General features: G+C 47.1%; 1 protein-coding gene across 2 annotated transcripts; it reads right to left on the reverse strand.

Moving 5' to 3' along the window:
- Positions 1-1,995: 1,995 nt before the first annotated feature.
- On the reverse strand, positions 1,996-22,607 carry PLAC1 (placenta associated 1). 2 transcript variants are annotated; one of them, XM_089323847.1, is made up of 3 exons: positions 22,531-22,607; positions 21,421-21,591; positions 1,996-2,837 (listed from the first exon to the last, which is right to left on the reverse strand). In XM_089323847.1, exon 3 carries the CDS (start codon positions 2,776-2,778, stop codon positions 2,152-2,154), a length of 627 nt encoding a protein of 208 aa, XP_089179973.1. In that variant the 5' UTR covers positions 2,779-2,837; positions 21,421-21,591; positions 22,531-22,607; the 3' UTR covers positions 1,996-2,151. The 2 variants fall into 2 exon arrangements, with proteins under 2 accessions (XP_089179973.1, XP_002720442.1); XM_002720396.6 differs by lacking the exons at positions 21,421-21,591; positions 22,531-22,607 and adding an exon at positions 6,174-6,264.
- Between the last annotated feature and the right edge of the window lie 466 nt (positions 22,608-23,073).

Genomic DNA, 23,073 nt, shown 5'->3' on the forward strand with positions numbered 1-23,073 from the left:
ATAAATAAAATTAGAAAAACTATGCATGGATTTCAAAGATTTTTGCACCAAAGTAAACTCATATCTTCTATTTTTAAAGGTTTTTAAAAATAGCATATTTTTAATTTACATTGTCATTAAAGGCTTAATGCTCAACTAAATAAAGAGTTCAACAGAAAAAAGTCAATAGTTCAACAGAAATATAGGCACGACTATAAACAATAAGCAAATGAAGAGATGTCCATCTCACTCATGTAAATATTAAAATATTCACAGACTGGGGCCTGCGCTGTGGCACAGTGGGTTAAGCCATGGCCTGCAGCACCGGCACCTAATATGGGCGCCAGTTGAATTCCTGGCTGCTCCACTTCCCATCCAGCTCCCTGCTAAATGCACCTGGGAAAGCATCGGAGGATGGCCCTAGTGCTTGGGCCCCTGCATCTATGTGGGAGACCTGAGAGAAACTCCTGACCCCCGGCTTCGGCCTGGCCCAGCCCTGGCCATTGCAGCCATTTGGAGAGAGAATCAGCAGATGGAAGACCTTTCTCTCTTTGTCTCTCTGTTTCTCTGTCTCTCCTTCTATCTCTGTAACTCTGCCTTTCAAATATATAAGTAAATCTTAAAAAAAAAAAGTAGTCACAGACCACTAGAAGTATAGTAGTATATCATTCTTAAGAATTTTAAACTTAGGGCTAGTGCTATGGATACCAGTTCAAGTCCCGACTGCTCCTCTTCTGATCCAGCTCCCTGTTAATAGCCTGAGACAGAAGTTAGAAGATGGCCCAGTCCAGGGCCCCTGCACCTATGTGGGAGACCTGGAAAAAGCCTCTGGCTCCATGGCTTCGGATCAGGCCAGCTCTGCCTGTGGCGGGCATTTGGGGAGTGAACCAGCAGATAGAAAATCTCTGTCTCTCCCTCTGCTTTCAAATAAATACATAAATCTTTTTGTAAAAAAGTATGATGGCACTTGGGCCATCTTCCACTGCTTTCCCAGACCATTAGCAGGGAGCTGGATTGGAAGTGGAGCAGCCAGGACTTGAACCAGCACTCATATGGGATGCTGGCGCTGTAGGTGGAGGCTTAACCTACTACACCACAGTGCCGACCCCTAATCATACTTTTAATTTGACCTTTTCTTGAACTTTTTGAAGTGTTCTGTATGTTTGGGAGATTCCTTTCCAATTATTATCTATCTGTGACTAAAGTCTGAGATTCAGGGGCCGGCGCTGTGGCATAATGGGTAAAGCCACCGCCTACAGTTTCGGCATCCCATATGGGCACCAGTTCAAGTCCTGGCTGCTCCACTTCCGATCCAGCTCTCTGCTATGGCCTGGAAAAGCCGTGGAAGATGGCCCAATTTCTTGGGCCCCTGTACCCGTGTGGGAGACCCGAAAGAAGCTCTTGGCTCCTGGCTTCAGATCAGCGCAGTTCCAGCCACTGCGGCCATCTGGGGAGTGAACCAGCCGATGAAAGACCTCTCTCTCTCTCTCTCTCTCTCTCTCTCTCTGCCTCTGCCTCTCTGTAGCTCTGCCTTTCAAATAAATACATAAATCTTAAAAAAAAATAAAGTCTGAGATTCAGCTGTTGGCCTCAGGAACTTACTATTTAAAAGCTGGTAAGATGTGGAATGCAATTTAAACAATTCTTAGAACCATTGACAATTTATAAATCCTTAGCGTGGCCTATGTTTTCCGTGCATGAAAAGTGACAGACGTGGATCAAACTAAGAAGGCATACATCTGGCTCCTTAGTAGTTTAGAGCGTTAAGTGAAATGGGGCTACAGGCGGAGCAATTCTACTGGGGAAGGCTTTCTTCGAGGGCCTTAAAGGAGAGAGAAATATCCTAGAGAAGGAAGACCAGATACTAAAGTTTGCAAAGCACTTAGAACAATGCCTGGACCAGAGTAAAACCATATATGTTATTAAATAAAAATGTCCAACTGCTATTTTTAATGCCATTAGAATTTTTATTTTCTTTTCAAAAACTTTATTAAACATATAAAAAAAAAACCCCTTTTATTCTTGACATTGTGATGGGTCGACCGTTCTCCAAAGTGGTCATAAGAGAGCCACAAGGGCACTTATTCATCTGACATGAGTAAATACTACATAGAATTCTAGAAACAACATTTTCATGAGCCCCTCCCCCACCCCCGCGCGCAAAGATAGGGATCAAGTCAAGTAAGCAGAAACATCCTCAGAAATATCGACAAAGGGAGAGGACTGCGCAGGAGGATCCTCCTCAATCTCTATTTCGTGATACGGAGCTGGGGGGCGCTCTTGTTCAGTGACGACACAAGGTAGACAAGCATGGTCAGTCACTTCGTCAGAGTCAGACTGTGCCAAGGTGAACACCTTGTGGCCTGTGTCATCGGTGGAGGCCGTGGCTCCTCCTTCCCCGGCCACTGTCATGGAGGCAGGCACAGTGAACCAGGGTGATTTCTGAGGAGCAATACACGACACTGGGATCGCATACCGAGAGGATGTGCCCACAGAAGCGTAGTGCATCTCAGTGCTGTAGATAACCATGTCTTGGGAGATGGCCTTGGCCTTGATGCCACATTCAGTAACACGGTAGGTGAACTGGTAGGCGTGTGGCTGAACGTGGTTGGCAGGGCAACCCAGGCCCAGGTGTAACTCATAGAAGTGTACGTACACATCGTTGTTCAACATGAAGGGTTGAACCGTGACCATGAACCAGTCTATGGAGCACAGCACAGTCATTGGATTTTGTCCGGAACAGGCTGAAAACACAGAGGTCAGGAAGACTGTTCCTGCTACCAACTGGACAACATTCATCTCTGCAGCCGATCAAGTTAACAACCCACAGGAAACAGGAAGGTGTCCAGTGAGGATTTCTAGAGCACACAAAGACACAAGAGACAAGTCATCTTAATTCCTATTGAAAGTTCAAACATGATCCCACCCTTTTTTAAGCGAAAGGCTAATCTTAAAGTATTAAAAAGAGGAAAACATTCTTATGAGAGGGAACTGAATTTTAATCTCATTGTTGGAACTCTTGCGTTTACAGACAACAGAAATGGCTTCTTAAAGCCACTTTACCATGCTGTTTTGATATAAAACACATATCCCTCACATGCAAAATGATTAGAGTTTATAGGGATCAGGAGTGGTGCACCTCTGTGTGTAACCCCAACATGAAATGGGAGACAGTTTATTTAATTTTTAAAATTTATTTTTATTTCTTTGAAAGGCACAGAGATAGGTAGAGATAAAGGCAGACACACAGAGAAAGATCTTCCGTCCACTCATTCATTCCTCAAACTCTCCTAATAGCCAAGGCTGGCACAGGCCAAAGCCAGAAGCCAAAAACTCCATCTGGGTCTCCTGTGTGGACGGCAGAGACCCAGGTACTTGCTGCCCACCAAGATGTGCATTCCTGCATTAGCAGCAATCAGAAGTGGAGCCAGGATTCGAACTCAGGCACTCTGATATGGGATGTGAGTGTCCCAAATGGCATCTTAATGGCTGAGCCAAAGGCCTGCCCCAGGAGATATGGTTTAATTCAGCCTGGCAACACTTCCCGCTTTAAGGGCTACAATCTTCTCACAGATCATCTTAATGAACGACTCTATTGCTTCTGTCTTTGGTAAAGATTTATGTATTGATTTGAAAGGCAGAGTGACAGGGTTGGGGGACAGAGTGTCTTCCACCTGCTGGTTCACTCCCCAAATGTCTACAAATAGCCAGGTCTGAGGCAGGCCCAAAGTCAGGAGCCTGAAACTCCAGCTGGGTTTCCCACCTGGGTAACATGGACCCAAGTATAAGCCATCTTCCACTGCCTTTCCAGCTGCATTAGCAGGGAGTTGGATAGGAAGTAGAGAAACCAGACTTAACAAGTAACGACGTGGGCTGCCAGCGTTGCAAGCTACAGCTGTGCCCCAATACTGACCCTCAACCTTTTCACTGAATTTTTCTTTCCACTGCTCCGTTTTGCCACTGTAAGGGGCAAAACGGAGCAGTGGAAAGAAAAATGCCATGCCAAGAATAGGTGTCTCAAACAGAATATCAAAAGCCATCCTCAGCTATCTCTCAGGGTCTGCATTAGCAGCAAGCTGGAATCTAGAGCTGGAGCTTGGACTTGAACCCAGGTACTCTGACAAACGCAGAAAGAGGGAGGGAAACATAAAAGGAAGGAAGGAAGAAAATCATCAAATGTTCAGCTCAGCTTTCATTTTAAAAGTGAGAAAGATATGAGTAAAAGAGCAAAGTGTCTAAAATTTGGAAGGGAATGAACTTGCGCAAGTGTAGAGATTCACTTTTGTTCCCTACTGAGATATGTAACCCCTGCATACATGAGTTCATTCTTTGGCTAGTATTTTTGAGTTTTCTATATGCATAACACTGAGCCAAAAATGCATCCCATGACACCCCTTCCCCCTTTCTAAAGTTGCAGAAATAGAGTTCTTTCTGTGTCTTCGATAGTGATGAATTAGCTGCATTCTTTGATGGGAACCAAGGCACAGTGGTCCTCTAGAGAAAGGTGTGCCCGCCTGGATGAAGTGCGTTGCTTCTGGGTGGCACAGATGGTCTCTGTGGCTCTCACGCTTTGCTTCCTTGGCAGGGATGCTGGGGTGTAGAAGCCTAAAGGATCTGCTGGCCCTATGCCTCTACTCCTTGTTCACTCTGCAATGTCTCTCTTGGGACTACCTTCTTGTTTTTCACATAGCACATTTAGAAGCATCAGCAAGAAACCAACAAACAAAACCTATCCTGTTGCCCACCTCCTCCACCAAAACCTCAAACAAAATCAAACAACAACGAGGAAAAGAAGTAAATCGCCATGCAAACTCTTCCTGGGTGATTAAACAGGTAAGCAAACCTCCACTTGTTGCAGAAGGCTGCTCGCTATTTTCTTTCTGCACAGTGAGCTAACGGCCGCCGGCACCTCGTGCACTACTGTCTCAGTTTAAAGAACACCTTGTTGCAAACACATTTTCTGCCCCTTCCCCCACGCCGCTCCTCTTTCCTCTGCCTCTCTCCTTCTTTCCTTAACATTTATCTCACAGTTTGGCCTAATGCACCCTGAACAAAAACTTCCTCTTTAAGTAGTTTCTGAGACAGTCCAAGGAAGCAATGCGTTCACTCCATTTGTGTTGTTTAAACCCAAAACTAAGACCCGAAGGCTTAGTTTGAAGGCTGTTCTTGCCCAGGCAGTTAAATGTCCCATCTTCTCTCCCTCCCTCAAATACTTGAGTGTTCTCTTCCCTCTCTCCCCTCCCTCTTGCGGATAATCGAAATAGAGTTACAAACAGCCTAGATTCTTCCAGAAGCAAGACAGTTGCTCCCCACCTCCAACCCTCCATGCCCAGCAAGAAGCCATTTTAGGTTACCTCAGCCCCCATAACCACATCTTAAATTACACGGCACGGAATCCATCTCAAAGGAAGAGGGGTCAGCAATATGACTGGGTTTGGGAGTTCATTTAGGATAAAACCCCAGACTTGGACAGGACAGAATGTGTTTCCCTCTGATTCTCTTCAAGCCGGGAACGGATTACTTTGTGAGGAGAGCAGTAAATGCAGCTGTCCTTGCGTGTGACAGCATACCTTTGAGCTCAGATAAAGCCTAAAAAGAAAAATCAGTCCGTGGGACCCCTATTTCAGGCTGTGCGTCTACAGTGAGAGGCAGACGATGAGGAAGGGAGTGGCACGCTCCTGTACAGGAGTTTGTGCCCGTCTAGCTTCATGCCACACTTCGGGAGCTTGCTCCCTGTTGTTAAACACAGATCACCAAAATGGGACAGTCTCCCTTCCCTCTGCTGCCTGCCATTCCCAAGGAAGGAGAGGGGAGAGGTGTGTGTGTGTGTGTGTGTGTGTGTGTGTAGGGGGATGGTTATAATTAATTCACAACACACTGTGATTTCACATCAGCTGGCTTTTCTTACACCCAGCTGAAACGTGCTGGCCGAATGGGATCCTGGATAGGCAAGCGAAGGAGAAGGTGGGCTCTAGTTACTAGGGACAGAGGAAAAGAAAGCCAAGAGGCTAGAGATGGGAAGGGGCTGCCAGAAGACAGGGTGCCAAGCTGAAGGTATTTTTAGCCGTGGTTGGGGCTGTGTACAGCATAGGAGCTGTGGACAGAATTCTATTTAAAGTCTCCAGAAATCTTCCGAGTTGGGGAGGGGGTTGAGGACTGGGAAAGAAAAGAAATGCATCGAAAGGAGTGCTCACCTTTGGGACTATTGTCCAGCTTCTTGCTGAGGCTCCTGGGCGGTTAGAAAGCAGGTCTCGGGGTTTGCATTACCACAAGCCCCACTTAGACTGGATGGGAAATTAACCCTGTGATGTTCCAGGAACAGCGCCTTTAGATACATTTGTATAAGCAAGCAGGACTCAGCTATTGGTACATACTGTGCTGAACCCAGCTCTAGAGACAGGGCGGGCAGCGGGCAAACCCCCTGCTGCTAATAACACCTGCATGCAAAATGTTTGCTTTCCTTGCAGCTACAGAGCACAAGTAGCTTTCTGTTTTTCTCAATGTGGTTTATGCATATACATTTCCCATTAGCTCCTTTAATGGAGTTTCCTCCTTCCTCCTCCTTTTTTTTTTTTTTGCAAGAACTCCCTAATAAACCTAATTCTTAATAAACTCTTTACATTTAAAAACATCATCGAACTTTTGGTTTGGGACATAAGAACTCTATTTCTTCTTTTTGTCCCCCTCCCCAGAATCAAAGCTATTCTTTTAATTAAGTTCAGAAGAATCCAAAGTGTTTACGTTTAAGAGATACCTACATCAGTCACTGAGAAGGATTAAATTAGATTAGCAAGGCAAGACTGAGATCCAAGACAGCCCACTTTTCTTGATATATACAGGAATGGAATAGATTGAGCAAACACACAAACAGACAGGAAAGAGAAAAGAGGAGCTTCCACTTAACCTCCATCTTTAACTTTTTTTTTTTTTTTTTTCGCTGCAAATGCTGCTTATAAAGTTCAGCTGCTGGTCTTTTTTTAAGCGGACAAAGCATAATTGTATATACAGTTGTCGTGCAGTATCTGCAGAGAACGGGTTCCAGGGCCCCTCACAGATTCCAAAATCTGCAGATGCTCAAGTCCCTTATGTGAAACAGTGGGTGTAGTATTTGCATGGAACCTACCCACATTCTCCCATATATTTAAATCATCTCCCAATTCCTTATAATACCTAATACAGAATAAATGCTATGCAAACAGTTTTATGCTGTGTTATTTAGAGAATAATGACCCCAAAAATGCCTGTAACATGTTCAGGACAAATGCAATTTTTTTGGACTATTTTCAACCTTTGGCTGGTTGAATCCGGAGATGGGGAACCCATGGCTAGAGCGGGCCAGTTATGTTTATGGGCTATACTATGATACTGTGATTTATGCATGCATTGTGGGATGGCGAGATCGAGCTAATTAGCATCCACACCTCACATCCTTCCAGAAGTAGAAGGTGAACTGGTGATTGCCAGAGACTGGTGGGGGTGAGCGGGGGAAGGGGAGGCCTTAGGCAAAAGGCACAAAGTTTCGGTTAGTCCAGGACAGTACGTTCTAGCACTCTATTTCTAGCACCCCCCGTCGACTATGGTTGATGCTAAGGTATATTTCAAATTTACTCAAAGTAGATTTTAAATACTCTCACCACAAAAATCCATCTTAAAAAACGGCGTATGAGAGATTCAGGATTGGTTTACACACAGAGCATTTTGAATCTTGGGGGTCCTCGGTAAAGGAGACAAAGGCTGAAGTCCGAATGAGTTTGGTGATGTGAGTGAGCGGCGTGAGAAGCGTAAGACAAATCTCTTGAAAGCAGCCAGGCTTTTGCCTCGCCATCCCCTCGGATGTCGTTAGAGACACGTATGAACTCTTCGCATGGAGCGTGGGGAGGGGAATTAGCTAAACATTTCCACATCTGGTTTGGGAACGGTTTGGAAAAAGCACTCACTCCATAGGTTCCAGGAAGCTTTTTGGGTCGACCGTTATTTATTTTGAAAATTCAGTATGCTCGTGACAGCGCAGTTATCATTTGTATATTGTTTTCCCAGAATCTTGTTGTCAAAACAAAAGGAAACAGAGGGGAAAAGGAAACTCTGAAGCAGCCTGCAATTATCTCAGGGAAATATAACTGTCAGGGCTTTGATTTGCAGCGTAGTTTGTTCGTTCTCTTGCAGCGGATTTGAAGGAGAATGGATCTGAGTCGGAACAGCGATTCTTTTACACAACCAGAACGGGAAAGAGAATCCTAACACTTTTGTGAGCTGTTTCCTTTGGAAACTCAAGTCATAACACTCTGACTTCTCTCTGCTAACTGTCTCAAGGTTGGCGAGCCTTTTGACATCAAGGTTCTTTGTCAAAGCCCGTTTTAAAGAATTAGTTGCTTCACTGCTCTCAAAGAAAGCGAGGCTTGTGAGTAATACTAACGATGTTGAAGATACATGAAAGTGAGTTGAAAAATGAAATAACCGCTTTTGTAGGATTTACATGAATTCTACAGACTCTGGGACCAGTTCAGTTTTGCAACCCCACGAAGCACAGCATTACAGTTAACCACACATTATTCACCCTTTTGCCTGGAAGAAGAATTATGAACTGCTAATGCTTAACAATGGCCATTTTCTCAACAGAGGGAAACACCTTGACTGAGCCTAAGACACGGCTTCATAAAAATTAAACTAAAAAGCAGTCATTAAGCATTCCGTTTCGGATGCTAAAAGTAACTGCAGAAAAATTGGGAGATATAGAAAAGAAAAAAGGAAGAAAACCTCTCACACCCCCACCCCCCACAAAACTGCTCTTACATTTTTGAATCAGACATTTCTAATGTTGGGGGGGGAGAGTATATGTATTGTATATATACAATTCAAAGTCATTTTAGAAAAAAAGAAGTCAAGGCTTTTTGAAAGCTGTTTTTAATTTTTGACATTGAATTTGAAAGCAATCAAAGCATTATTTTTGTTTGGGCCATCTGGTTTTGTTCTTATAATCTGTTAAGCTATCAAGCATAGTTTAAATGTCATGGTTCATCTGACACACACATGAAGGTTGTGAAATCAGTAAGAATCCAAGCTCCTTGTAAGAGAGAAATTTTCATTGGGTCACAAATTTGGTTCCTAAAAGGTAAGCAGCCCCGTGTGAAATCAAACCGTACTAAGGCTACCCAGAACGGGGCTAAACCATGCCATGACCGAATAGAAATATTTCTAAATAAATACTGAAAGCCATACTTGAGGGGAAACTGCAAAGAGCAAGTCATGGGAACTCCTTCCCTTTCGTGCAGAAAAGCTGAGCTCGTTTAATTTCAAAGTTGAACCAAGGGATGCATTTCATCATGTCCACAAAATGTCAGAAAATTCCCAAGCGCACTCCCCAATTCAGTTTATTTTTAATGTAACGATTTATTTGAGTTTGAGTCTTTAGAAAACGACACCCTTTGCCACAAAGCCCCAGAGCACCTTGTCATTTGAAAAGACAAGGCAGGTTTGTGTCTGGGCAGAGCTCGCAGGTCCACAGCAGCCACGGCCACATTTTGAACCCATTAGGAGTTTCTGGAGGTGTGCCCACAGTGGACAAAGGGCCGTTGGCCTGAGATGATTTCAGGGTGTTGCCATCAGAAGGCAGAGCGTTCAATCAGATGCTCCTTCAAGGGCTGCGCCACCTCTTTGATACACCTGTGTCAACAAACGAGGGCTCGAGATGGCTTCCAAAAATGGTCAGGCGCATTCCTCCCTGTCTTTCAAAATCGGGAGTTTTGGGTACAGGTCTCCTTAAAGCGAGGTGCACGTATATGGCCCCTTAAGGGTGGCCTAAATCCAAATCAAACCGCGGTTGACTTTATAGGCTGTTTGGTTGATTTTTAACTGGCCTGACCAGTATGCATCTTTTCAAAACCCAAAGCTAACTTGTGTATGCTCCACCCAGAGTGTGGCCACTTGGTGCGTGTGTGTACGCCCTGACTGGGGCCATTCACCATCCCTTGGCTCCTGAGAGGTAGAAAAGGGTTAGAAAAGGTTCCTTTGATACGAAGGCTGTTGGTCATTTTTAGGGAGCCTACAATTTGGGAGGCATGTGTGCATGTTGGAGCAGGTAAGATGAATTGCTCTGTGGCCAGAAGAGTAAATCAATCTCTCTCTCTCTCTCACTCTCTCACTCTCTCACTCTGTCTCTCTCTCCCTCCCTCACCCTCCCACACACACTGAGGAGAAGGAAACCCCCACATTTGCTTCCTGCTGTTGCCCTGAGATCCTCCAATTGCTCCCCAATCCTTAACCCTTGGATTGTAAATTCCTTAAGGAACTTGGTTGGGTCTCTATCTATCACAGAATCTTGTTTTAAGATTTATTTATTTACTTGAAAGGCAAAGTTACAGAGAGAAAGAGAGAGAGGAAGAGGCAGACAGAGAGAGAGAGAATCTTCCATCCACGGCCTCTCTCCCCAAGTGGCTGCAACAGCCAGGACTGGGCCAGGCTGAATCCAGGAGCCAGGAGCTTCTTCCAGGTCTCCCATGAGGGTGCAGGGGCCCAAGGACTTGGACCATCTTCCACTGCTTTCCCAGGCCGCAGCAGAGCTGGATCAGAAGTGGAGCAGCCGGGGCTCAAACCAACACCCAAGCTGGCACTGCAGGCTGCAGCTTTACCTGCTACACCACAGTGCCGGCCCCTAGTACGGTATCTTATCCCTAGGAAATAGTAAATGCTTTTTGAGTGTAAGAATGAAGAATTATTGCCAGCGCCGCGGCTCACTAGGCTAATCCTCCGCCTTGTGGCGCCGGCACACTGGGTTCTAGTCCCGGTTGGGGCGCCAGATTCTGTCCCGGTTGCCCCTCTTCCAGGCCAGCTCTCTGCTGTGGCCAGGGAGTGCAGTGGAGGATGGCCCAAGTACTTGGGCCCTGCACCCCATGGGAGACCAGGAGAAGTACCTGGCTCCTGCCATCGGATCAGTGCTGTGCACCAGCCGCAGCACGCCAGCCGCAGTGGCCATTGGAGGGTGAACCAACGGCAAAGGAAGACTTTTCTCTCTGTCTCTCTCTCTCACTGTCCACTCTGCCTGTCAAAAAAAAAAAAATGAAGAATTATGGATGGCTACTAGAAATCACCACGTACCCTGTGCCTCCCTGTCTAGGACCTAAGTGCCTGAATCTGGTTAGTGCCTAACCCATCATGGTCACCTGCTCCTCTACTCCTAGTTGAAGGTCTGGGGTAGCAGTAAAGCCTTACTTGGTAGAGAGTCCAGGGCCCTGTAAAGGGTTCTGACTTATCCACTTGTCCTCTTGCCTGCCTGCTGGGCTTACTGATGCTAAGGGGTCAGGGTCTGCCCAGCCCAACCATGCCCATTGCCCCTTCAGTTAGCTCATAGCCAGCTACCCCTAAGGGAGCCAACACTCCTGTCCTCCTGTCCTCTTCTCCCCGATTGCTAAGGGAAATCAATCTCTAGAGAGAAGACAATGTGGAATTCTCCCCTCTTCTTTCCATAGGAGGAAGGCAAATGTTCTCAAGCCCCACCCAGGTCAAGTCCGGACAATTCCCAGAGACAGCGTAACCGGACCTGGAGGCCTCAGAACCGCTAGGTACGGAAGAGTGCAGGCTGCCTGGGAGGGGCTTGCTGGCGTCCCCAGCTTGGCAGAGGCGTGAGGACACAGCCCCCTGGTGTTGCCCATCGATTCCCTCAGCCAGAAGCAGGAGCCTAAGCCCCAGGCTGAGTATCTGTTCCTCCTCAGGGCAGATCTACATGTCCACCACCAGCGCCAAGCACAGGGGTCAAGTCACAAAATGCTGGAGGTGCCTGGGAAATCGGAGGTAATGTGGATTAAATGTCTCCTGCCCCAGGCTGACCCCAGCTCACTCTGGGCTGGGTTCTCCACTCTGCCATCTCTAGGCTAAGACAGTGATCCAGGCCAACTTCAAGTTTTGTTTCAGTGTTCTCCAGTCCAAGTGCTCCTGAAAGTGCCTTGCTTTTCTTTTTAACTAATTTAACTAATTTATTTGAAAGGCAGAGATACAGAGAGAGAGAAGAGCAGAAAGAGAGAGAGAGAGGTCTTCCACTTGCTGGTTCACTCCCCAAATGGTTGCAACGGCTGGAACTGAGCAGATCCGAAGCCAGGAGCCAGGAGCTTCTTCTGGGTCTCCCACGCAAGTACAGGGGCCCAAGCACTTGAGCCATCCTCTGCTGCTTTCCCAAGTGCATTAGCAGGGAACTGGATTGGAAGAGGAGCAGTTGGGACATGAACCAGTGCCCATATGGGATGCCAGCACTGCAGGCAGAAGCTTAACCTTCTAGACCACAGCGCTGGTCCCATGAAAGTGCTTTTCAACTGACCCCATCTCCACATACGATAGCGTATGTTACTGGTGAATATCATCACCCATTTCTCTCACTTGTACTTTTTTTTAAAAGATTTATTTATTTATTTGTTTGAAAGAGTTACACAAAGAGAGAAGGAGAGGCAGAGAGAGAGAGAGAGAGAGAGAGGTGTCTTTCATCTGCTGGTTCACTCCTCAATTGGTCGCAATGACCAGAGCTGGGCTGACCTGAAGCCGGGAGCCAGGAGCTTCCCTCTGGGTCTTCCCATGCAGGCACAGGGGCCCAAGGACTTGGTCCATCTTCTACTGCTTTCCCAGGCCACAGCAGAGAGCTGGATCAGAAGTGAAGCAGCCGGGACTTGAACGGGTGCCCATCTGGGATGCTGGCACAGCAGGCAGTGGCTTTATCCAGTATGCCACAGTGCCAGCCCTTGTACTTTTGATATAACAGAGATTTGACCTGAGGTGTGATATCTCCCAGCAATCTCCTAGCAATATCAAAATGCTTCAGACAGAGTGTTGGCTTGATACCTTCTTTCTGCAAGTGGCATTTGGTTAAAAGAAATGTAATATGTTGATAGATCATTTGCATATTCTAATATATAAATATCCAACTATGTGATATAGAAATAAATATAAACAGGGTATCTATTATATTATTTCACTGATAATATATGTATTATATAATTACTATATAACATATAAGCAACAAAAAGAGGAACCCCCCCTCTAGTAAATCGTTCCCATAACAAAGAATAAAGGACTTTCCCCTGAAGTTATTTGAAGGGCTAAGGCTTTGAACTTAACATCACTTGACTATAAATGTGCATGTGTGTGTGTGTGTGTGGGGGGGGTTAATAGTGTCCTTCCAAAAATATATTCTGAAGTCTTAGTTTCTGGTACCTCAGAATGTGAACTTGTTGGGAAATAGGTCTTTACAGAGGCATCCAAGTGAATATGAGATCATTGTGGTGGGTTCTAAACAGATAGGACGGATGGCCTTGCACTAAGGGGACATTTGGGTACAGACAAACATAGAGCGAAGATAATGTGAAGACACACAAGGAGAAGATAGTCACGTGACTGGGGTGATGCATCTACAAGCCAAGCAAGGCTAAGAACTGTTGGTAGATACCAAAACTGGAGAGGCTCCGCTGCAGAGAACACGGCCCTGGAGACATCTTGATCTTGGACTTGATCTTGGACATACAGCCTCCAGACCTGTGAGGTCCTTGTCCTGGTCCTTGTTGTTTTCAGCCACTCAGTCTGTGGTACTCTGCAGCAAACTAATCACTACATTTCCCCCAACAAATGGAACAGACACTTAAGATAGGAACCCTCAGCTATCCATGTTCTGACTCTATGTCTTGCTACAAGCATCAGTTTCACTTGGGATTAGGAAATAGCAGGGGTGGAGAAGATGAGAAAGAAAGGAGGCTGTCGAGAGGGTGCTGGTGCTGGCCTTTGATGTCTACAGGAGAACCAGAATTAGGATGGGAGATTTTAGTGTGATACGAGGAAGAGTTTCCCAACTCAAAAGTCATCCAGGGGCTCTTGCTGTGGCATAGTGGGTAACGCCACCGCCTGTAGTGTCAGTATCTCATATGGACGCTGGTTCAAGTCCTGGCTGCTCCTCTTCCGATCCAACTCTCTGCTGTGGCCTGGGAAAGCAGTAGAAGATGGCCCAAGTCCTTGGGTCCCTACACCTGTTTGGGAGACCTGGAAGAAGCTCCTGGCTCCTGGCTTTGGATCAGCTTAGCTCCGGCTGTTGTAGCCGATTGGGGAGTGAACCAGCAGATGGAAGATCTCTCTCCCTCTCTCTCTCTACCTCTTCTCTCTCTGTGTAACTCTGACTTTCAAATAAATAAATAAATCTTTCTAAAAAAGTCATCCAAAAATGGACAGAAAATGCTGGTGTGAAACTGAGTTCTCTTTGTTCCCTTCAGGCATAGAGGTAGAGGCTGGATGGCCACGTGGCATGGTGGCTTGAGAGGGAGTTTGTCCTATACAGGAGGCTAAATTAGGTCTTTAAGGTTCTATCACCACATATCATCTGCATGTGTGTGTGTGTAGTGGATGGAAGAACAGATTAGTGCATATATTATGAACCATGCATGGGAACACACACATGTACATATACCACACACATACGCAGAGGTTATTTATGTAGGTCTTCTCTTGGAAGTGTTACGATGTCACGGAAACCCAAAGGCTCTAAGTCTGATACGTAGAAGATTATAGCACACTGTCTAACAGGGACCTTACTCCTTAGGTTTCTGTTGTGACTGGATGTGACTGTATTGGTGGCAATTACAAGGGGAAGGTGGCAGGGCAGAAGGGAGGGTGGCTGATGATACCGAGGAACATAGAAAGGGGCTTGGTGACCAGCCCCAAGGCCAGGGCATTGAAGTAGCCTTTCTGAGCGTGAGGTCTGTAAAAGCCTCGCACTGGGGGGTTCTCTGTACAAATTTCTTGAAACACAGGGGAAAAGTTGGGGTTCTGCTGCTTGGACGCACAGTGTGCAGAGGCGCTATCGTAACTCTGGGGAATGCCCAAAAGTGTAAGTAGTCTCCATTTAATCTGGGAGGTAATAATAGTAATGACTTTAAAAAATATAGATTTTTGCAAAGTTTTAAGGAATTTTAGAACCTAGGGATTTAAAAAATGATTTAAATGTATATGGGACCATATGGCAACAACTGTCCAAAAATATGGCATTTTGCTTTCATTTGGGTATTTTCAAAATGTATATGTAGAGTCCTTTCCCTAAGAGAATTCACTTCTTCCTGTTATCCCTCCTGATCCTTGCAGCTCTCTTGTAAGTTTCCCAAAGGCAGGCATCACGTGTTAGAGCAGTGGAAATAGGGGCCCAGGAGGGCAGAGAACCTTGTCCAAGATCAAGGTTGGATAAGTCACTTTGGGCCTCAGGCCTTTCCACCAGCTTGCCCTGCTTCTCTCCCCCTTTACAATGCATACACGAGTGCAAGACATTATTATGAGTTAATCATTGCGAAGGGAAGGGGAAGGCCTGACGTGGCCCAGCCTCGAGATCGCTGCCCCAAGATGCCTGGGGAATCTCTGCTTCAGCGTCTGGTAGCTGAGTCTGTCTGTCTGTCTGTCTCTCTCTCTTCCCCTCCCTCCCTCCCTTCCTTTCCTTTCTTTGATTGGTTTATTTATTTGAAGGGCAGGGACTTAGAGAGTAAGGTCTTCCGTTCATTGGTTTACTCCCTAGATGGCTGTAATGGCCGGAGCTAGGCTGATCCAAAGCCGGGGCCAGGAGCTTTTTCTGGGTCTCCCACGTGGGTGCAGGGTCCCAAGCACTTGGGTCATCCTCTGCTGCTTTTCCCGGCTATTAGCAGAGAGCTGGATCGGAAGAAGAGCAGCTGGAACGTGAACTGGTGCCCATGTGGGATGCCAGCGCTGCTGGCAGAGACTTAGCGCCAGCCCTGGTGGGCCGGTTCTTTAGAAGAGGGGGCAGAATTCAGTCTCAAGCAGAGCAAACCAAAGCACACAGGGGCTCAGGGAGCAGCTTCCCTTGGCTGGGGGGAGCAGGGAGGAGCACCAAGATGGCAGCTGGCGGTGAGCTGCAGGTAGGAAACTTTCTAGAATAGACCAAGTGTTCAAAAAAGAGCAAGAAAGGAAGGAGAGCACGCTCAGGGCTTCACATGACCCCTGCGCCACAGGCCAGAGAAGGAAGCTCCCGCGAGACTCCAGCTGAGTGTGTCAAGTGTGCCATCCTGGATTTCATGGGGAGCAGGTATCCTAGAATGGATGACTCCCTCGATGGCACTTCGCACAGTGAAGGCAGTTGCTCGGCCCTGGAGGTTGCCCCGCGTTCAAGAAGAGCAGAGGAGGGGCTGGTGTTATGGCATAGCAGGTGAAGCTGCTGCCGTGACAATGGCATCCCATTTGGGTGCCTGTTCGTGTCCTGGCTGCTCCATGTCCAGTCCAGCCCCTTGCTGGGTTTGACTGGGAAAGCAGCAGAGGATGGCCCAGGTGCTTGGGCCTCTGCATCCATGTGGGAGATTTGGATGCAGCTCCTGGCTGCTGGCTTCAGCCTGGCCCAGCTCCGGTCATCGCATTCATCTAGGGAGTGAACCAGTGGATGGAAGATCTCTCTATGTCTGTCTTTCTCCCCTGCCTCTGTAACTCTTGATTTTTAAAATAAAGAGGTAAATTAAAAAAAATAAAAAGAGCAGGGGCCGGCGCCGTGGTGCAGTAGGTTAATCCTCTGCCTGTGGTGCCAGCATACCATATGGGCGCCGGTTCTGGTCTTGGCAGCTCCTCTTCCAATCCAGTTCTCTGCTGTGGCCTGGGAAAGCAGTAGAAGATGGCCCAAGTGCTTGGGCTCCTGCACCCGCATGGGAGACCCGGAAGAAGCACCTGGCTCCTGGCTTTGGATCGGTGACGCTCTGGCTGTAGCGGCCATCTGGGGAGTGAACCAGAGGACGGAGGACCTTTCTCTCTGTCTCTCCCTCTCACTGTAACTCTACATCTCGAATAAAGTAAAAAAGCAGATATTCCCAGAGCTCTGTGTACTTGTTTATGAACCTGCCTGCCTTCTACTACACATAGCAGTTCCTCAGACAAATAGGCAGCTCTGAACCCCACTGCTCTGTGCTTCTGTTGAGTGCGAAGAGATGCAGATTACCTTCCCACAGGGCCCACATTCTGCCAGCCTGGAGCATCCTTGGCTGTGGAAGAGCAGAAGGAAGGATAAACAGGCCACTGGGATATTTTGAAACTTGAATATTTTGTCTTGTACAGAGATAAAGACCTCTTTCGTGTATCCTCAAAAAAAGAAAAAAAAACACCCTCCACTTTTTTTTTTTTTTTGACAGGCAGAGTGGACAGTGAGAGAGAGAGACAGAGAGAAAGGTCTTCCTTTGCCATTGGTTCACCCTCCAATGGCCACTGCGGCCGGCGCACCGCGCTGATCCGATGGCAGGAGCCAGGAGCCAGGTGCTTTTCCTGGTCTCCCATGGGGTGCAGGGCCCAAGCACTTTGCCAACCTCCACTGCACTCCCGGGCCACAGCAGAGAGCTGGCCTGGAAGAGGAGCAACCAGGACAGAATCCGGTGCCCCGACCGGGACTAGAACCCGGTGTGCCGGCGCCGCAAGGCGGAGGATTAGCCTATTGAGCCACAGCGCCGGCCAACTCTCCACTTTTTAAGGTTTTCTTTTTACTCCGAAGTGATGGGGACAAATACAGAAACCGAGCGTGCCCTGGAGACGGCTACTCCTCAGAGGCAGCTGCCTGATTGCAGGGAGCGAGGTTCCTCTGCAGCGACAAAGGCCACTGACTGAGACTGTGCTAAGGGCTGTGTGCCCAGCATCTCACTGAATCCTCACAGACACCCTGTGTGCTAGTTACTGTTATTTGCTAGCCTCTTTTTATGGAAGAAGACATCGAGGGCCAGAGCGGTTAGGAAACCCACGAAGGACACAAAGCTAGAAAGTGGCAAAAACCGAAGAGAAGCAGGTGCCATGCTCGTGGGACACCCATCGCCCTCTTTCTAGAAAGGAAACACGGGCGAGGCGTCCCGAAAATAAAAGCACAGGCTGATCGTGGGTATCAGGCCTAGCACGACGGGGGAGGAGGAGCAGTTAATAGCTTTTCAAGCAGGGGCAATAGAGAGAAAAAAAAGAGGCATTACGGTAGAGACAAATTCAGAGGCACGTCGAGTAGATAATTCTGGACCACCATTTGTATTTTGTCACTCCTTATATTTGAGACTTTTGGAGAGCAAGCCGTCAGCCCTTATTTCAATGTAACACATTTATTCCATGAGCTGCACACATACGCAGAACATAATGAACCCCTCAGGACATGTTGTATATTCAGGGCTTCCCAATCTATTTTGACAAGGGAAATGTGCATGGCTTCTGTACAAAGCCACCAGAAATGGCAACCCCAAACTAAGGAGAATGGCCTGCTCACTCACCCAATAAATCTCCCTGGATGGAAAAACAGTGCCACGCATACTCAGACTCTTACATTTGTTACCGAAGTGGAGAATTAGATATTTCCAATATCACCCCGAGGACAATGACCATGTCTCTTTCTGCTTTCAGTGTGACTTCAGCGCACGTTGGGTTTCACTTACCAGGCCTAGATGTCTGTGACACTAGATATATTCTAAACAAGCAGAGCTAGGCAGCTCCGATGCCCTGCCATAAGTTCGATTTTCACAAATATCTTAGTATTCACTTACAAAAGGAAAAATAAAAAAAGCTCTCTTGATGAGCATGGCTGAGGTCCTTCTCATTCCTGGTCAAAGCCACCAGCTTGAGGGGCTGAAAAAAGGAATTGAGTTTATTTTCCCCAGTAATACCATCTGGTGGTTTCTCAGGCTCTTTACGAAGAATCCTACATCGTTTGAGCCATGAACTTGGCTCATAATAAGAGCTGAACAACTGTGGCACCCACCTGTTAGAAATCAAGACCAGGGTATTAAAACCAGAAGTGCTGGTCCATTAAAAGGGCCTGACCACGCTGCGTGGAAGGCAAACCTCTCCTAAACCCAGGGATTAGCGTGTGCACACTGGGACAATAACTGCAGCAGGTGCTCATTCCATGGGTTGTTCAGACTCATTTATCTGACTGCCTGGAGGTAGAAGCTGAAATAGAGTAAGTCCTCAAAGGGCACGGTCCCAAACAGGGCATGGGGAGCTCCGTGAGACCCTCCCTGTGCTTCGCTTGTTGGGACAATGGAAAGAGCAACTCTTGGCACAAAACGGTGCCGTGGGGGTTGTGCGGTGCAACTGGGGGAAAAGCGCTAATTCAAGAACTAGGATTGTGTTTGGCAAGAGACATGGACATTCGGAACACAACCTCACCAGTGCTCGGGGTTTAAATCTGGAGTCTCTAAAGAAGCAACACTGCCAAACGGATCACCTTATCACTATTTATAAAATAAACTGATTTTCAGAAATGGGGGGAATTGTCTTTTGGCCCCCCCCCTTTAGTTATTTTGCTGGTAGCCTGGGGGGTATTTTTTAAAAAGATTTATTTATTTATTTATTTGAGAGGAAGAGTTACAGAGGGAAAGATAGAGAGGTCTCCCATCCACTGGTTCACTCCCTAGATGACCGCAACAGCCAGAGCTGGGCCAGATCAAAGCCAGGAGCCAGGAGCTTCATCCAGGTCTTCCACATGGGTGCAGGGGCCCAAGCACTTGAGCCGGCCTCTGCTGCTTTTCCAGGCCATAGCAGAGAGCTGGATGGGAAGTGGAGCAGCCAGGACTCGAACTGGTGCCCATAAGAGCAGCAGCTGGGACTCAAACTGGCACTCATATGGGATGCCAGCACTGTAGGCAAAGGCTTAACCTACTATGCCATAGTGCTGGCCCTGGTATTTTTTAAATGCCAAATTTTAAGTAGTATTTAATACTTCTGAGTACATGGTTGATGGTTTGACTTCTGACAACTCTGTGATCATTTAAGAATGGCTTGAAACTTTGTGCCGATAACATTCCTGTTCCGATGGCCTTTAGTGAACATGTCCTTGGGACTTACAGATTTGGTGAATTGGATTTTGTGGAGAAGAGACGATCTTGGCAAGGAGGAAAGATTCCGGACGAGGTAAGGACATAGTTCACTTCATGGACAGCAATGGGTGCAGTTTCTATGGTCAGACTCACGTGGATCCGAGAAGGCAGCCTAAGCTTGAGCCTGGGTAATCTAGTAGTTGAGTCGCTTTTATAGGCCACGAGAGACCTGGAATGAGACTGTGCTGTTTGTACTAGCTGCGTAACCTTGGCTATTACTTTCTAATCATTGTTTTCTTCGTTTGTAAAATGAAGATGCTAATACTAATGCTTCCGGAATATTTCAATAACACTTCATAGGGTTGCTGTGATTACTAAAAGAGACCACAAGTGTAAAAGTCGGGTAATAGTTCCTGATGTATAAGTGCTTGATAGGTGTTAGTTATTAATAAGATGGTTAATGTGTATATCTCCAATGCCCAGGCATTTTAAAAACACTGAGGTCGGTTGGCTGTAAACAAGAAAATAGACCAGGACGTCTCAAAGTGAATTCTATCTCTATGTGCAGGTCCACCTTTCCGTAGTCAACAATAACAATCTCGCATCCTAAGGAACACTTATTGAGCACTTCAGTGTTGGGAAGCATACACGTTTAATAATCACAACAATCCTATGAGGTGTTGTTATTGCTCAGACCCTCATTTTGCAAATGAAGAAAGCAATCCTTAGACATTAACAGCCAAGGTCACACAGCTAGTACAGTACAGTTTCACTCCAGGTCTCTCTCAATGCATCAAAGCCACTCAGCAGCCAGACTATTTTTTCTGTACCCAGGCCTGATAAAAACTCAAATACATTAGATGTTCAGACCTAAGCTGGAATTGGGGCTCCATTGCACCCTAGCTGTGTGACCTTGGGCAAGCCACTTTCCCCCTCCTGGCCTCCATCTGCTCGTATTAAACAGGGACAGTGATAACAGTGACCCAAGAGGATCGGAGGGTTGAATGAGGTCTGAGCTACTGCACGTACAGGGCCTGGCACGGAGCAAGTGTCCAGAAAATGGTAGCTATAGAATAGGCCTGGGCAGACAGCCTGGCTGCAGGGTTCCTCCTGCCTCAGCTCCCTCCACCTCCTGGTTAGTCCCAGCTGGAGTCCCATCAATCTGCCACTCTCCTCAGGGGTTGCCGGAAATTCCTGGCACAGATGTCTCCTACAGGGACAGATTTTGGATATTCCTCCATCCAGCCCTGTTACCACTGGATTATGGGGAGAGAGAGCAGGAGAGAAGAGCCATTGAGAGGGAGAGGGGAAAACAAACGTCTCCTGTATACTCCCGCCCTGGCTAGCCCAGGCTCAGGCCTGAAATAGGTGTTCGGTAAATACTTGAGGAATGTATGTACAAGTGAATGAAAAAAAGCGAGACGGCGGGCAGGCATCCGGGAAGGGAGAGAAAGAAATGAGGGTGGTGACAAACTTTTCCTGACCATATCGCCACAACATTCTCTCTCTCTCTCTCTCTCTCTCTGGGGCCACCCTGGCTATGGATCATGGCCCACCTCCTCAGCTATCTCCTTTTTACACAGGGTACATGTAACACCCTACCAGCTCCCTTCAAGACGCTCCCCTAGAAGCCGAGAGGCACCCCGCTTTGGCTTCACGGTACCTGAATTGCTCAGCTGTAGGCAGCAAACAGAGCTTCGTTCAGGACGCTCCATCGTGTAGGAGAGTTTCTTTTTGTCCTGAGACCAAGCTGTGGGGTGCCGGGCAACGAAGCCACTGCTCCACGTCCATTTTTTCACTTCACATGTGTAAGCAATATGCCTTCCAGGATTTGCTGCAAAGGATTTGCAAATGAGTGAAGCCACCTGTATACACAGGTGGCTAAACACAAGCCTTGAATGTGGATGAGAACCACTGAAGAGAGAGGCTGAGGATTATGCTTTTTATGGGCAACATTTTCAAACCTTATGGGCCATGCTTTCTCAGCGTCCTTCATAAGCTTAACTTCTGTTTCAACATTTGTTTCAAATAAGCTTTCTTTCCATAAAAATACCACTTCGGGACACACAAGCAGAATATGCATCTGGCTTTTCCTGGGTGTTAAATATTTTATTTGATGTGCTGATTTCATACTACACTGTTGGAAAATTAATATACATTTAATTAATTGACTGTGTAACAATCTCTCAACCACAGAAGCAACAGTGATTTGGATCCGAATCTTTGATTCTTAACCTCTCGCTCCTAGTTTCGATTTCTCAGCCAATCTCTGGTTACCCACAAATTTTGCAAATGACACGCGAAACGGGCAAGGCATATCCCCCCTCGAATAAATAAAAATAAGCAGAAATTGGAGGCCAGCGTTGTGGCATAGCAGGTAAAGCTGCCGCCTATGACACGGGCATCCCATATGGGCGCCAATTTGAGTCCCGCCTGCTCCACTTCCGATCTAGCTCCCTGCTAACGGCCTGGGAAAAGCAGCCGAAGATGACCCAAGTGTTTGGACCCCTGCCGGCCTCGTGGGAGACCAGGATGAAGCTCCTGGCTCCTCCCTCCTGACTTCGGCAGCCATCTGGGGGAGTGAACCCCAGATGGAAGATTTCTCTCTGTGCATATCTCCCTCTCTAGGTCTTTCAAATACATAAATGCATTTTAAAAAAATAAGCAGGAATTGGACAAAGAGGGTGCTGATTCTGCCCTTCGCGATGTGATTTAAAGTGTGAAAAAAAATGCTAAAGAGAACCATGAAGCCAGATCTTTCTAACACATATACCTTCTTGATTGGTTCCATGTTCCCCTCATCTCTGAATCCATCTGGTTCTGAGGGTCTGACTCAGCAAGTTTTTGTTTTAGCTCCCAGCACATGTGCTGAGAGTGAGTGCTATCTGTAAGCTGGCCTTTTATTGTTAAAATAAAAAATAAAATAAGGGTGAAAACCACAGCTGACTTCCAATGTGGGCAACTCCAGCTAATGGGGCAGCGAATGAGCCCCCAAGGAGAGTGTTTATAAGGCTGAGAAGTAGAGACCCCGAGCTGGGGGGCCATTGTGGCCCTAATGACAGCTGATGAGGCAGCTGGGAGAGAGCAACTGCAGGAGGACGACTGCCAGGGCGGGGAGAACTTCAACTTGACTTCTGTGTGGCCCTGTTCTGGTTGACCTGGGCCTGGACTGGAGTACTTTCCCTGGGTCTATGTGAGCATTGTAGGCTTTTGCATCCACTGCCCAAGGGGCTGAGGGAGTGACACCCTTGCCCGCTTTCTCAGTCACAGCATTACTGGGGAGCAGTGGGGGCCCCCAGCTCCTCCCTGTGACCTC

This window comes from Oryctolagus cuniculus, chromosome X (assembly GCF_051225735.1).
Source record: "Oryctolagus cuniculus isolate XC-2025 breed Fujian yellow rabbit chromosome X, ASM5122573v1, whole genome shotgun sequence".
NCBI lineage: Eukaryota > Metazoa > Chordata > Mammalia > Lagomorpha > Leporidae > Oryctolagus > Oryctolagus cuniculus.